This window comes from Thamnophis sirtalis, unplaced genomic scaffold, assembly GCF_051295495.1.
Source record: "Thamnophis sirtalis isolate CommonGarterSnake01/CBP01778 unplaced genomic scaffold, rThaSir2_p1.2 scaffold_12, whole genome shotgun sequence".
Classification (NCBI taxonomy): Eukaryota; Metazoa; Chordata; class Lepidosauria; order Squamata; family Natricidae; genus Thamnophis; species Thamnophis sirtalis.
Window position 1 is genome coordinate 49,696,254 of NW_028261392.1, and position 14,698 is coordinate 49,710,951.

At 40.1% G+C, this 14,698-nt stretch overlaps 1 protein-coding gene across 3 annotated transcripts in view; it reads right to left on the reverse strand.

Moving 5' to 3' along the window:
* Positions 1 to 5,154: 5,154 nt before the first annotated feature.
* BCLAF3 (BCLAF1 and THRAP3 family member 3) overlaps positions 5,155 to 14,698 on the reverse strand; it is a 40,592-nt gene continuing 31,048 nt past the window's right edge. Inside the window, exons 10-12 of one of the 3 annotated variants that reach the window (XM_087726423.1) lie at positions 14,411 to 14,503; positions 10,280 to 10,425; positions 5,155 to 5,548 (exon numbers count right to left, since the gene is read on the reverse strand). In XM_087726423.1, coding sequence (XP_087582549.1) covers positions 5,521 to 5,548; positions 10,280 to 10,425; positions 14,411 to 14,503 — 267 coding nt within the window. In that variant the 3' untranslated portion in view covers positions 5,155 to 5,520. The other 2 variants (XM_014054680.2, XM_087726424.1) reach the window with 2 other exon arrangements.

Genomic DNA, 14,698 nt, shown 5'->3' on the forward strand with positions numbered 1-14,698 from the left:
TGGAGCCTGGGGCACCAAACTCTTGGGGCTTTGTTCCTTTCTTTTCCCTCAGCCTGGCTCTGTCTGCTGAGGGCCTCTGAGGCTGCTTTGCTAGCCTGTCTGGTAAGGCTCTTGCTGCTAGAGGGCCCTGGCTGCATTGCCTCTTGATTAGTGTTGTCTGCCATTATGCTGTGAGGAAGGGTAGTCTGGGCACCACTCTCTACCTGGAACACAGTTGGGGATGTGAGGGTAGCTGCAGCTGCTGATTCAGAGTCATGAAGATTGATGGCTGAAATGAGTAATTAAGCTGCTGCTGCCACGAGGAAACCTCTGGGGTGAGATCCATCCTCCCAGTGCCTGCAGGGTTAACAGCTGGAGGGAGGCATAAGGCAAGGACCAACAGCTCACTGTTAATGATCAATTAACAATCAGTGGGATGGGGAGCGACTGACTGCCGGATTGCCGGACAGAATAAATCGTGCTGTCACCACTCTCCAATGCTGACTCACTAATGGAAGGGAAAAATGTGGCAAAACTGCAAACAAAATGGCCGCTGGAAGTTTTTCCCTTAACCAAAATAGCCACCGTGATGACTAACTGCTGGGAAAATGGCACCAAAATTCAAATCTGCAAAGCGATGGTGTGAACTGCTGGATCCTCACACCACTGACCATCACGCCAAACGCTCAAGTATATCGCAAGCGGCTGGGCCCTCTCGCGCTGACCACTGCACGAAGATAAAGGGCAATCGCAGCAGCTCCCAAGCCGGCTCGCATCGCCCAGCAATTTAAAGGGATCATGCGCACCCAGAGAAGCCCGGAACAAGCGCCGGTAGCAAATAGCAGCAATAGACTCAAATACAAGAACTGAAAGGCAGACCTTATTTCTTTGCAGGATGAAGAATTTGGTTGGAAAGTCCAAGTTAAGGTTAAATTGCTGTTGATAGTCTGGAACCACTTAAAACATAGCAATAGCAATAGCAATAGCAGTTAGACTTATATACCGCTTCATAGGGCTTTCAGCCCTCTCTAAGCGGTTTACAGAGTCAGCATATTGCCCCCAACAACAATCCGGGTCCTCATTTTACCCACCTCAGAAGGATGGAAGGCTGAGTCAACCCTGAGCCAGTGAGATTTGAACAGCCGAACTGCAGAACTGCAGTCAGCTGAAATAGCCTGCAGTGCTGCATTTAACCACTGCGCCACCTCGGCTCTTGTCCTTGAGCTAGGCTGAATTGAAAAAATCTGAGGAGCCTGAAGAGGAGGCATGGCTAAAGATCTTTCAATTCAGTCCAGGGTAGTCAGGCAGAATTTAACCCATGCTTGGACTCTCCAAGCAGCGTACAGGAAAAAATAACAATTTACTTGATGATAGTTCATTGCTGTAGGATATAACAGAATTATAAAGCTTGTCAGATTATTTATGTCCATTGTTATACCAAATAAAATCAAGACAGAATTTCCTTTTTCTGCTTTCCACTTTCCCAGAACAGAGACATCTTTTTTCCCCTCCCTTAACAATTCATCCATCTATTCCTTCAACAAGTTCTCTCTATGATTCTTTACATTTTCTTATCGAAGTTTCAATAAAGGAGAATATAGTACATCTTTGGGCCAGTCAGTCTCTCTCAGCCCAACCCATCTCAGACAGTTATTGTGGGGAGAAACAGGAGTATTACAGCACTTTTGAGATAGTAGATAAAGTCTGATAAAAATCTAATAGTAATAATAAAAAATAACGGAATGGAATTTATTTAGCGTATGGCAATGGAATGTAGAATCATGACTTAACAAAAGCATTAAGCTTCCCTACTTACTGAAAAAAGTACTTATAGGTTGATTTATTATATAAAAGTGACAACACAGAACTTCACTTTTATCAGCCACTAATTAGAGAAAATAAATATGGGATTTGAGACAGTCTGTGCTTTACTTCTGACACTCACAACTTATGGAAGGGAAGCATCTGCAATATTCAGAAAATAGACTTTGAATTCTTCAAACCTGAAAGCTATTCTAGTAGTGCATAGCACTAGCATTATATAACCAAACAGGCTTTTCACACTGAAGTGCCTCAAGACCAATGTTTAGGACAAAAACAGAAAAATATAAGTGAATCCTTATGCTTAAATATATCTGATCAAATTACTGGGATATGAAAGGAAATTAGACTGTTCCTTTGATCTATTATAGTTCTCACATACAAAAGTAAACTACTCTGGCACTACATTTACCATTAAGTATATTCTCCTGTTCAAAAAAGATGTAAAAAAAATTGAGCATGATTATAAATAGAACTTGTATTAAGATATTCACTGCCTGCTACAATTCTTTCATAATGAATTTGTTTGCTACAATAAATTATTTCTTGGGATTCTTCTGTATTTGCTTTCAGCCTAGTCTCTCAAGAAGCCTACATGTCAAGCTTGAAGCGTGTATACTGTTGCAATGGCAACCATTAACACTCATCAACTTGCTGAAGAACCAGCGGGGAGGGAAGGGTGAGATGGAATGCAGACTCCAGACTTCAAGAGGCAGAGCCATGACAGCTAAGGAAACTTCGGTGTTTGCCAAGACTAGAGACTTTTTCTCATAACAATACAATGACATTCAATTGGACAGTGTGATCTGCACTAATAGGGGGCAGAAATCTATACTGTAATTATGTGGGTTTGGATGGCAATTAGGTAGAGCTGGTTTTGCTTTCATAAGTGCCGAAATGATGTACTCAATAAAGTTTTGTATTTTACATTTAGACATCGATGACTCTTGAAGGTGCTCGCTTTGGTTGGGTTCATTAGTCGGAAACTTGACATTAACATGATTTATATGTTGATTTACTATAACAGATGCTTCCTACCCTATAGAAAGTAGTTTTAATAAAATTATTTTTAAAATCGTATTTACTTGTAAATATCATATTAAATCATTAATATATTTTGAATGCAATACTCATAACTCCTATTTAGTATTGAATCTGGAAAAACCCAAAGGAGCAGGACATGGTTCAAGGGGAATTCTGTCCTCTCGTTACAGTGCAAATAAACTATTTTAACTGTTATTTGTATATATTTCTATTTGAAATGTTTAGAAAGGTACTGAACTTTTCCTTCATGCAGACACTAACAAGAGATTTTTACATCACTCAGCCACAAATTAGCAATGTCACTCAGAAGATCTGCGACTTATGTGCCTACCCCATATAGCTGTTGTTCACACAAGTCCCTGTAGAAAAATGAGCTTCAGGTGGGATTCACAGTATTTGTTTCTTCAAAAATGTAGAAGGAATGTGAATGGCAACATTAAGAAGTAAATATGTGTTTGATGCCACTGGCCTTTAAAGCAACACAAATACCTTGAAGTGGATTATTTTGTTCCTTTCCATTTTAAATTAAGGTTTAGGCACAACTCAGAAAGAGCATGGGTCACTCTACTGAATGACTTTTCTCAATACCTGAAAGACCAGTGTTTCTTCCTTGGTGTTATTACATGTCTCTCAACATGTAATAACACCATGTCTCTCAGCCGCGAGCTGCGCTGACTACCTGTTGATCTCCGGGTGCGCTTCAAGGTGCTACTTACCACCCATAAAGCCCTTCATGGTAGTGGATCTGGGTACTTGAGAGACCGCCTCCTGCCAATTACCTCCTCGCGACCTATCAGATCTCACAGATTGGGCCTCCTCCGAGTTCCATCTGCCAGTCAGTGTCGACTGGCAACTACGCGGAGGAGAGCCTTTTCAGTAGTAGCTCCGACCCTTTGGAACGATCTCCCCATGGAGATTCGTACCCTCACCACCCTCCAGACCTTCCGCACAGCCCTCAAGATCTGGCTATCCCGTCAGGCCTGGGGTTAAAGATTATAATCCGTCCCCACCCGAATGATGAATGTTGCTCTATTTTTTTAATTATGTATTGTTCTATACGTCATTGTATGTATCCCCTCCTACATAAGTTGTAAGCCGCCCTGAGTCCCCTCAGGGAAAAGGGCAGCCTATAAATAAACTTATACTAATACTACTAATACTAACAGTTTCTGATGCCACTGATTATGAAATCCAAAAATTGGAAGGACTATGGTTGTACTGATTCCACTGACTGCTTGAAGCACTATTTTATATGGGAAGCAGGAACTTGAGAGAAGAGTTGTCTGATTCTTGGTTATTCCAATACTATATAAGCGGCTTACCTATCTCCATACTACTATTTAACACCTCCCCATTGTGTGGGAGAGATTACTTTATTTCAGGTGATTATCATCAATAGAATAGGGATAGTCATTAGTAAATAGATATGACTTGGGAAGTCTTCCTCCAGCATAGGTTGGTGGCCCATTTCATTGAAGCTCTGGAGATAACTCACCATCTTTTACCACATGTTTAGACACCTGGGACACATTATTAGAATGGAAGGCCACTGTATGCTTCACCAGTTGCTCTGTGGTGGAGACTGGAAAGAGACTTCAAGGTCATTCAAACAAGTACTACAAAGACACCGAAGGAAACCCTATGCTACTGTGACATCCAGCCAAGAGAAATAGAAGCTGCGGCTGCTGACAGAACCTACTAGCAAATACTGTGCTACAAAGCCTATGCCAGCTTTGAGGACAGATTCATATATCAAAAAAACTGGTAGAAAAGTATGGGTGGAATCCCAGAATAACACCCACAATTATTGTTATGAAGAACTTCTGTGCTCCCATTGTGCTAGACTCTGTGCTTCTAGAATGGAACTGCAAAACGACCTCTGTGTTCATAGATGAACAGCATAACAATGTCTTCTTTGAAGGACTACCTATACTAGATTATATAACACATTGTATAGAATTGTCTTTGAAAATGACCTGGAAAATACAAATGACATTAAATATGGCAATCAGAATGCTAACAGGTAAAAATTGCCATTATAATGTAATGCCTATCCTATAACAATAGTAGTTATTGGTGGGTTTTCTACAGTAGTTCAATCTGGAATGCTGGTTTTGATATATAAAACTTTATAGCATTTAGCATCAGAATACCTTAGGGACTATCTCTTCCACATGGAATCTGCTTGTCCTGTATATGTAGTTAATGAGAGGATACTTAAAGGTTCCATCATCATATCAGCTTAGAAGTACATTAACCCAAAGATTTTAGGAAAGGCACAATATGGTTTCGTATATCACAGGCTGTAAATAATTGTTTTGTTTTTTTATTATTTAAGCAAATAAACTTTAAACATATAAACTTTATGTATAACAATTCCTAGCAACAAAAACATGCTTAGAGGAAAAATGATAATAAATAAAGATTTCCTTCGGTGGGATTCCTCCCTCCCCGACTTCTCTTTACAAGAAACAAAATGACAATCCTACAATGTTCAGTTGAAAGCTATTTTTGAAAAGCAGTATTAAAACTGTAGAAAAGACCTGCAACATTATACTACTAAAAATAAAATTATCTTTATCAAGAAAAGTTAAAGTATTAGATCTATTTTTCCATTTCAATTCTTGATAGCATTATTTAATGCAGTTACTTCTATCATTAATCTTGTTATCTACTTCAGCACTGAAGTTCAGATGTCCAGTTCCTGTGAAAGGAATAAAAAATAAATTAAATATATACAAAAGTTTCTAATTTGTTAGTAAAAAGTATTAATCTTTTGTTTCATATTTTTATTTGTTTAGCTTTTCTAAAGCTAATTTTGAATTTCCAAATTTTACCAGTGCCACTACATTTAACAACCCTCATAAACTTCACCCAAAAGAACTCTAAAGGGATTTGAAAAACATGCTGTTGTATCAAGTATCTTCGAAATTGTATACAATTGCTAGGTTTCTGGAATTTGCTATTAACAATATTTTTATTTCTGTACATTAACTAATTTTAAAATGCAATTTTATACATAAAGTGGTTTTGATAATAAAACACTATGAATGCTAACCATAGGAAAACACTAAGAACTTATTTGGAAACATTCAATCAGCCTAAACAGTTCCACATTTATTAACTATGCTATCAACTAAATATATTGCCCTCAGCATGGCAATCAATGATCACTATAGGTGGACATGTAAGTTGGGTCAGTGTCCAACTTTCATAAGAACAGAGCAGGGGTGGGTTACGGCTGCTGCTACTGCCGGTTTGCTCAGGGATGTGTCCCATATGCGCGCATTCGCAGTACTAAAAAATGTTTCTGCGCATGCCCAGAAGCAAAAAAAAAAGATGGTGGCCTCTATGGTGCTGCCGAGAGAACCAGTTTGGGGGCGTGGCAAGCGCAGGTCGCTGCCAGTTCCAGCGACCCAGGCTGCCAAGTTACTACTGGTTCAGCTTAACGGGTCTGAATTGGTAGGAACCCACCTCTGCAACAGAGGCTAGCTATAAAAACCATTTCTTCATTTGATTCTGCCTCTAGAAAATAACTCTGCACTAACAGCACTAACCCTTCCTAGAAACAAAGGCAGACAATTTCAAGTACTTCATACTAGTTTAGTTAAGTAGGGTTAAATTGGAAAGAATATGTTTGTTTAGGCAGATTCACATTGGGTAGGTACATACATTGTCATAATATTGTTTAAGTAGTTCTGGTGTAGTGTAATGAATAAAACTCAATCATTGGCCTATATATAGAATTTAAAGCTTAATATTGAATGTGAATGAAGCCATTCTTCCCAACTACATGAGGATTTGATCATGTTTGTTGTATAAAGTATTGTGGCTTGGATTCTACATAACGCTAAGCTTTAATGACTTCATTCATTCATTACCTGTTGCAAAATCAACCCAATTTTTATAACCTTAGTACCATGTGTGAACCCAGGATGGCTTTTTTTCTAGTCAAGAAAAAGGAAAAGGACCATCATTTTGCCCAGCTTAAAAAAATGTCAATTAATGATTCTTTGTTTCTTTAAAAGGCTGAGAAGAGAGAAAAAATATAACTCATCTAGCAGTGATATATTTTAACTGATATACTTATTTGCTTATCCTGTTTCCCTGGAAATAAGATCTCCCTGGATAATAAGCCCAATCAGGCTTTTGAGCGCATGAGCTAAAATAAGCCCTCCCCTGAAAAGAAGCCCTCCCTGAAAATATTGCAACACAGCAGCAGCCATGAGGTGACCACGTTCGCTGCCTCCTGTACCTCAAAAATAAGGACCTTCCCGAAAATAAGGCCAAGGGCTTATTTCGGTGATCAAAAGAAAATAAGACCCTGTCTTATTTTCAGGGAAACACGGTATTTATTTGTACATTTAATTTGCAGTCCAGACTTTAAATTGAAAGAATCCCGGTTTTGTTTATAGATCAATAAAACTATTAGTATGCTTTTAAGTGTATATTTTAAAAAGATGGCAAAAGAATAATATAGAATAAAAAATATTAATGTTATTGTAAGGATCTTATGTGTTTTGCTATACTATTATCAATTCAAGTGTCTGTTAGACGGCTATTAGAAAGGGAATGCTTGATGAAACTGACTTTAATAAACTTTTTTTTTCATTGCTTCCTTGTTGCTAAAACAGAATGAAAAGAAAAAGAAACCTCAGCAGAACCATAAATAACTGAAAGCTATCCAGAGTTATATTTTCTTCCCTTAGAATTAAAGCCTTTAGCTTTAAAATCTAAGGAAGGAATAACGGCAGTGTAATGCCTTAAAATCCTGAAAAGAAGAGTTGTTCAGACAAAAACAAAGTAAAATACACAAAAAATAATTTCATGCAGCACTGTGAATAGAGATGCAGAGGAGACAAAATGTACTAACAAAGTGGTATATTGTTTTCTGATTGCAAGGCTGTTTGCAGGTAAGATAAACACATCAGGCAGCCCCAATGATGTTTCTCACACTGATTCTCAGGAGATGACCTTATAGCTGTGATCTCTTCATCAAAACAAACAAGTGTAAGATGTCTACTTTTCCTGGCCAGTTCAAATTTCTATTATTTTAGCTTTCTACATTCAGAAACAAATAATCAGGAATCATGAAATAAAGCACAGGTTGAAGATGGAGTCCCCCCCTCCTACCTCTCTCACATGATCAACCTTGGAAGATTATAGCAATAGTACTTAGACTTAGGCTTCACAGTGCTTTACAGTCCTCTCTAAGCAGTTTAGAGTCAGCATATTGCCTCAACAATCTGAGTCCACGTTTTTACCGAACTCAAAACAATGGAAAGCTGAATCAACCTTTAGCCGCTAAGACCCGAACTGCCAAACTGCTGGCAGCCGGTGATCAAAGTAGCCTGCAGTACTACATTCTAACCACTGTGCCACCGCAGCTCTTGAGATTATCATGATTCATGAGATTATCATGATTCATGAGATTATCATGATTCATGAGATTATCATGATTCATGAGATTATCATGATTCATGAGATTATCATGATTCATGAGATTATCATGATTCATGAGATTATCATGATTCATGAGATTATCATGAAACCAAGCTGCTACTCTGACAGAGAAAACATAAATATAATAAATGAACCCTTATATGGTATGTACCATGTTCCCGGACTTATTTTCTTTTGAGCTGAAAATAAGCACTAGGCTTATTTTGGGGGGAATTCATACTTTTTCACTTAAAGGCAGCGAGCATAGGGACTGACAGAAGTGGGAACGCTGCTACTGCCGTCCCCGCCCTCTGTCTACTTGCCTGTGGCTGCAATGGTTCAAGCTCTTGGCACACCCAGCCTCTGCCCACCCTGCCTGCTGCTCCTGGGACACTGGAGCTTGGGTCTTACCCAGGCTGTTGCTACAAGGCAAAGGTGCGGTGCGTCAGGATCAGCTTCCACCCGTGCCTCTGCCCAGGTGCTGGGCCTGCTGCACCTGCTGCTGCTGGCCTCATGGGGGCTCTTTGCCCTTCTGGTCCTGCTGCTCTGCTCCTTCATGGCATGGGGCAACTCAGCCCAGATCTACAATCTTCGGAGTGCCTCCCCTGCCCTCGGCCTGCCAGGGCCCCTATGCCAGTGGTTGCAGGCACAGCGACGCCTTGCCCACTGTCGTCTTTGGGCTGCACCCCTCCCCTGACATACGTGAGCTCCATGGCAGCCCTACAGCAGGACAGAGAAAGAGATCGCCCCTTCCTCCTTTGTGCCACAAAATACCGCCTTCCCTGGCTGAGCCCCCGGTCTGCACCCTTCTGGCTGGAGGAGGACGTATAACTCAATGTTACCTGCAGAAGCCCCCCAGTGCAATGCTCTGTGTCAGTTCAAGAGCAAACCTTCACTTTCCCTATGCAGGATTGCAAGACTGGAGGTTTCCGCAGCTTCCGCTGATCAATCCTCATCCTGGCAGGGCTGTCTTGGCAGCCAGAGAAGTTAGGGCTTTAGGGTGCAAAAGATGAAGGAGAGATCTCCCTCTGTCACTCCGACCACTGGTGAAGGGGCCCTGGCAGGCTGGCGGCGGGGTAAGCGCTCCAGAGGTCATATATCTTGTCTGAGTTGCACCATGCCAGGCAGGAGCAGCTCAGCAGGGTGGCCAAGAGCAGCGCAGTCAGGAGAGCAAGGAGCCCTTGTGAAGCCATTAGCAGCAGGTGCAACAGACACAGCATCCGGGCAGAGGCACAGGAGGGAGCTGATCCCAATGCGCTGCATGACCTTCTGCCTTGAATGGTAGCAGCAGCTGGTCACCACCTGTTCCAGAACCACAAGGTAAGCTGTGGAAGAAAGGGGCCCTGAGTTACAAGGTTGCCTGGTGCCACAAGCAGGGCCAGGGCTGGTGAGTATGTGCCAGAAACACCTCTAGAAGCTTGGAGAGGCAAAACGAGATAGCTCCAGGCCCTCACTGACTCAGCCAATCCACAGGGCTGCGATTAAGGGGCCGAGCCTCCTTGAAGTGACTGGGAAGGGAAGGAGTCGCCATGCTCAGTGCCAACTCAGGGATTGCTGTCTGTGTTTGTGAGGAGACATGTGGTTGGGTGGCCTCCTGTACTGGCCACACCCACCCACTTCACTTATTTTGGGGGTAGAGTTTATATTAGGCACATGCTTAAAAAATCAAATTAGGTCTTATTTTCAAGGTAGATCTTATTTTCAGGAAACAGAATTTATAAATCATACTTACATAAAAAATGTATACGTAACTGTTACAATTAAAAAGGCTTTCAATTTCTATCTTTGACACTTATTAGGATAATGACAACTGTTTTATTAGCATTTTTGTAGAATTTAACATGATTTGATTGCAGTGATGGTATAACTGTCATCTATACAGTCATTTGTATTTAGACTTCATTTTGTTGTCTATTTGTGGAATTCTTGTCATTAACCATATTTTTTCTTGACAACCATTCAAATTTTCACCCAAAATAATTCATTTACCTACTGTTTCCGCAAAAGTTCTTCTCTGATTTTGTAAGTGGTAACTCCTCTTGCACCAGCATAACGTAACCGCTGATATTTAGCCTGTATATTCAAGCCCTTTTGTACTAAATTTGATCTGAAGTGAGGGCGCCCATCAATAAAACTGTACTGTTGAGGGGGGGAAAATCATTGAACAGTTTTCAGAAGCTTACCTGAATAATCCTTAATAGAAGAATCAAGAATTGTAAGTGTAAATTGTATTTGTGTAGACATGTACCGTATTTTTCGGAGTATAAGATGCACCAAGGTTTTGAAGAGGCAATTTTAAAAAAAGTAGGTAGGTAGGTAGAGGGATAGAGAGGGAGAGAAAGAGAGAGAAATACAGTAGGTAGGCAGGGAGAGGGACAGAGAGTGTGTAGGTAGGTAGGTAGGTAGAAGGATAGAGAGAAATAGAAAGAGTTAAACAGAGAAATACAGTAGATAGGGAGAGAGAGTAGGTAGGTAGGTAGAGAGAGAAAGAAATACAGTAGGTAAGTAGAGAGAGAGAGAAAGAGTAGGTAGGTAAGTAGATGTTTCCAGGTGTATTTATTCATGTGCTGGAGAAGGCGCTGACAATCTGCAGCAGCTTAAGACTTTGTTTCTGCTGGCACAGCACTCGATCAATGTAATTCTCATCAATCAGTTAAAGAGCTTTCCAAAAGGAAAAAAAGTTTTTGCACTCTGCAAATTTCCCCAAAACGGCCCGTTTTTTGCGAAAACGGGCCCGTTTTTCTAAAAAGGCTTAAATAGCCTTGGGGAGGCTTACAGAGTGCTCTTTGAAGGGCGGGGGCCCAAAAACGAGCAAAAAACGGCCCATTTTTTTGCAAAAACAGGCCCTTTTTTGTCAAAAGAAATTGTATGGATAGCCTTATGGAGGCTTATAGATTGCTGCTGGGGGCTAGGGGGTAAAAAAACAGCCCGTTTTTCACTCATTTCTGCCCTCCCCAGCTCCCAGGAGCTCTCTGAAAGCCTCCATAAGGCTATGCACGGCCATTTTGGTGAAGAGGGTGGGGTTTCGGGAGGCAAAAACATGCTGTATTCAGTATATAAGACGCACCCAGATTTTCAGCCTCTTTTTTGAGGAAAAAAGGTGCGTCTTATACTCCGAAAAATATGGTATGGTACACGCACACATGCGTGCGCGCGCGCACACACACACACACATGGTTTTAAAGAAAAATGTTAGGCTTCTGCCCATATACTATTAAAAGGAACAATTTTTTTTTAATTATTCCCAAACCCATTAGCTAGAATACCACATAGAAACATTATTCAAGAAAACATCAGTAGGAACAGGGGAGATAATGTTCCCTTTCATATGTGGCATAACACATATAAAAATGGGGCTTTGACTAAGTGCCTGCAGTCTCCCTATCCCATTAACAATTATCATGTTCTAACTTTTTATGAAACTTTGTGTCTTATAATTTGAAATCATGAAACACAAAATAATGTTCAGAAGTATAATATTTCCATTAATTTTCAAGAATATGTAGGAATAATGTAGGAATGATCTGCCCCATGAATAATAAGTGGAAATTACACTATAATTATTTACATACCAAAGTGGCTTCCGAACATAAATCTTATCCTCTCATTCCTGGACATTCCATGAACATATGGGAAATACCCATTATTAATAGCCATGACTATCCTGTTCCAAATGGTGTCCCATGATATAGTCCTGCCCGTGAAATCCTCTATCCTCTAATTACTGTTTATTTAGGAAATCTAGTATAATTATGATAATTATAGACTATTTTAGTTAAACTAGGTTGGCTTCTTTTCAACATCCTTTTATTTCTTTCTCTTTCTTTCTTTCCTTTTGTCTCTCTCTCTCCCTTTTGTCTTTCTTTCTTTCATCTCTCTCTCCCACTTTCTTTCTTTTTCTTTCTTTTTTCTTTCTTCCTTCCTTTCTCTTTCCTTCTTTCTCTTTTTCTCTTTCTCTTCTATCTTTGTCTCTCTCTTTTTTCTCTCACTCTCCCTCCATTCTTTCTTTCCTTCCTTTCTTTCTTGTGTGTATCTCTCCCTCTTTCTTTCTTTCTTCCTTCCTTCCTTTCTTCCTTCCTTTCACTCTCTATCCCACCCTCTCTCTCACACACACACATCCCTTCCAATTATATTTGTAGATATATTCTATGAACTAAAACCGGTGCCCAATAAATCCTATGATCACGGCATTCTGTGTCCTACAAGCCAATTCACAGAACTCCCAATTCAGCCTCTTACCGCTCTGGGGGTTAACTGAATATGATTAGTCGTCCTGTTATCTCTTGGCCTTTGTTCCCGCCTTTTTAGCAGAGCAGCAGAGACAGCTAATTTCAAATGGCTTTTTTCTTTTTGCTGAAGCCAGATTTCTCTGCCACTCCGTGGGTGACCTGGTGGATGTCCGAAGGTGTTGGGCATGCCACGGAAGGCAGGCACATCACACTCACACACAGGCACACAATGCTTGCCGCAGTGCAAAGTGCATGTGTAAGGGGGACTGGATCAGCTGGGAGGCTGGCAAAGAAGCCTGTTTCTTCGCTGCCACAGCTCACAGAAAAAGAAGGCAGGGACGATGGACGGCGCTCACCCTCTCGCCGCTTTCCTGGCCAGCCACCCAGCTAGGTATGGCAGGCAGCGCTGCAGCTGGCAGGCTGCAGGGTCAGCGGTGGGGAGCGGTAAGTGAAGAGAGCGCTGACCAGCATCACTGCCTTCTTCCTCTGGGCGGACGGGGGGGGGGGGGGGGGCAGGCCAGGGGAGGGATCATTCTGGTACAGGGCCTCCGGAAGTTCAGGTACAGGAAGGCACACTAAATTTCATGATCGGGTACGTGCATACCAGCTGAAACCCATTCCTGCTACTATCCCTTTAGCTCCATCAATCCAACTTTATATTCCCAAATTCAAAAGGTTCAAATGTTATTGGCTAACGTTAAATACAATCTAAAAATAAAATTTACAACACATCAGAACATATTATTAAATATAATTAAAATTTGAGAAAATATTGTTATTTCACACATATATTTAGAGATAATGTTTCATAGACACTAGTGTACATACAAAGGTCTCCTTGCAACCACTCCCTCTCTCTGGACTGTCATTTTTCCAACTCAACAATAGAAGAAACAGGCTTCCTTTTGTATACTAGACTCTCCAAGGTTGAGGAAAGTCCCAGAATCATCTCTTAAGATCCTCCAATAATAGCAACAGCCTGCAAGCAATTTTAGAAGATCTGCTGCCAGAATAACTGTTAAACTGAAGCTGGAAGGCAGGGTCAAAATCATGTCATTGTTGGATAAAACTGTTGTTTTGGAATTTACTTTTCAAATGGACAATAAAGTGTGCCCTTCATTTCTTAAACAATCTATGAGACTATTATCCATACAAGTTAAAAGAGGCTCTCATTAGTTACAGCTTATAATCCCTTTAGAAGCTCTGAATTCCATTTTTGAGACTTCTTTATTACTAAATAAAAAGGAAGAGGATTGCTAGAGACAGGCAAAATAAGGAAGTATGGATACTTTTTCTCGTGAAATATAAAGATAAATGTTGTGATTTTAATCTACTACTTCTAAAATAATTTGTAGCCCTGTATTGTTTTGTTGTGGGTGATTGAAATTTGCCAATTTTTATGGAATCTGATTGGCTAGGAAGAGGAATAAACAAACAAACAAATAAATGTCTTTGATCACTAGAGGGAGCTATGGGGATGCTTAATTCTGAGCTGGAGTCTGTTATTAAGGACATTTTTATGTCGCTTAATGATTCTGTCAATGTTTCAGTTTTGAATTTTAAAAAGTTGTTTCAAATTTAATTAGATATCTACTTTCCTATTGTGAATAGAAACTCACTAGATTCGTGCATTACAACTCATACCAGATCATAGGAGATACAGGACATATTTATTTTTTTAAACAATGATTCTGCAACAGGAATATTTTCCTAGGATCATAGCACTTTTCTTACTGGAGGAAACTAATTTTTTTAAAGAAAATATAGTTCATTCAGTTATTCTAGTTGCAATGACCTTCTATTGTCTATGTGGTAATATTCAACTGTGTAACTATATTGTAAAGAGAAAGGTAATGCTACAGATCCAGTAGAATTCCGTAAAATTAAAATTATACCTTGGTGGGTCTTTGAACTGTTTCAGGATTTTCAATTCGTCTTTTAAATCGATTGATTGCAATATCAGCATGTGAATTTTCAGTATAATAGTTCTATATTAAAAGAAAATTGCAATGATTGATTGAATATTTAAGCTTTTCAAGTTATAAGCCCTGCAAATCCAACATAAAGAATTTTTATTTTTCCTCCTTAAAAAAAGCAATAAAAGGAAAAAAGTCAGGGTGCATTTCCTCATCTTCAATAGTTTAACATACATAGAAAGAGAGAGCGAGAGAAAGAAAGAGAAA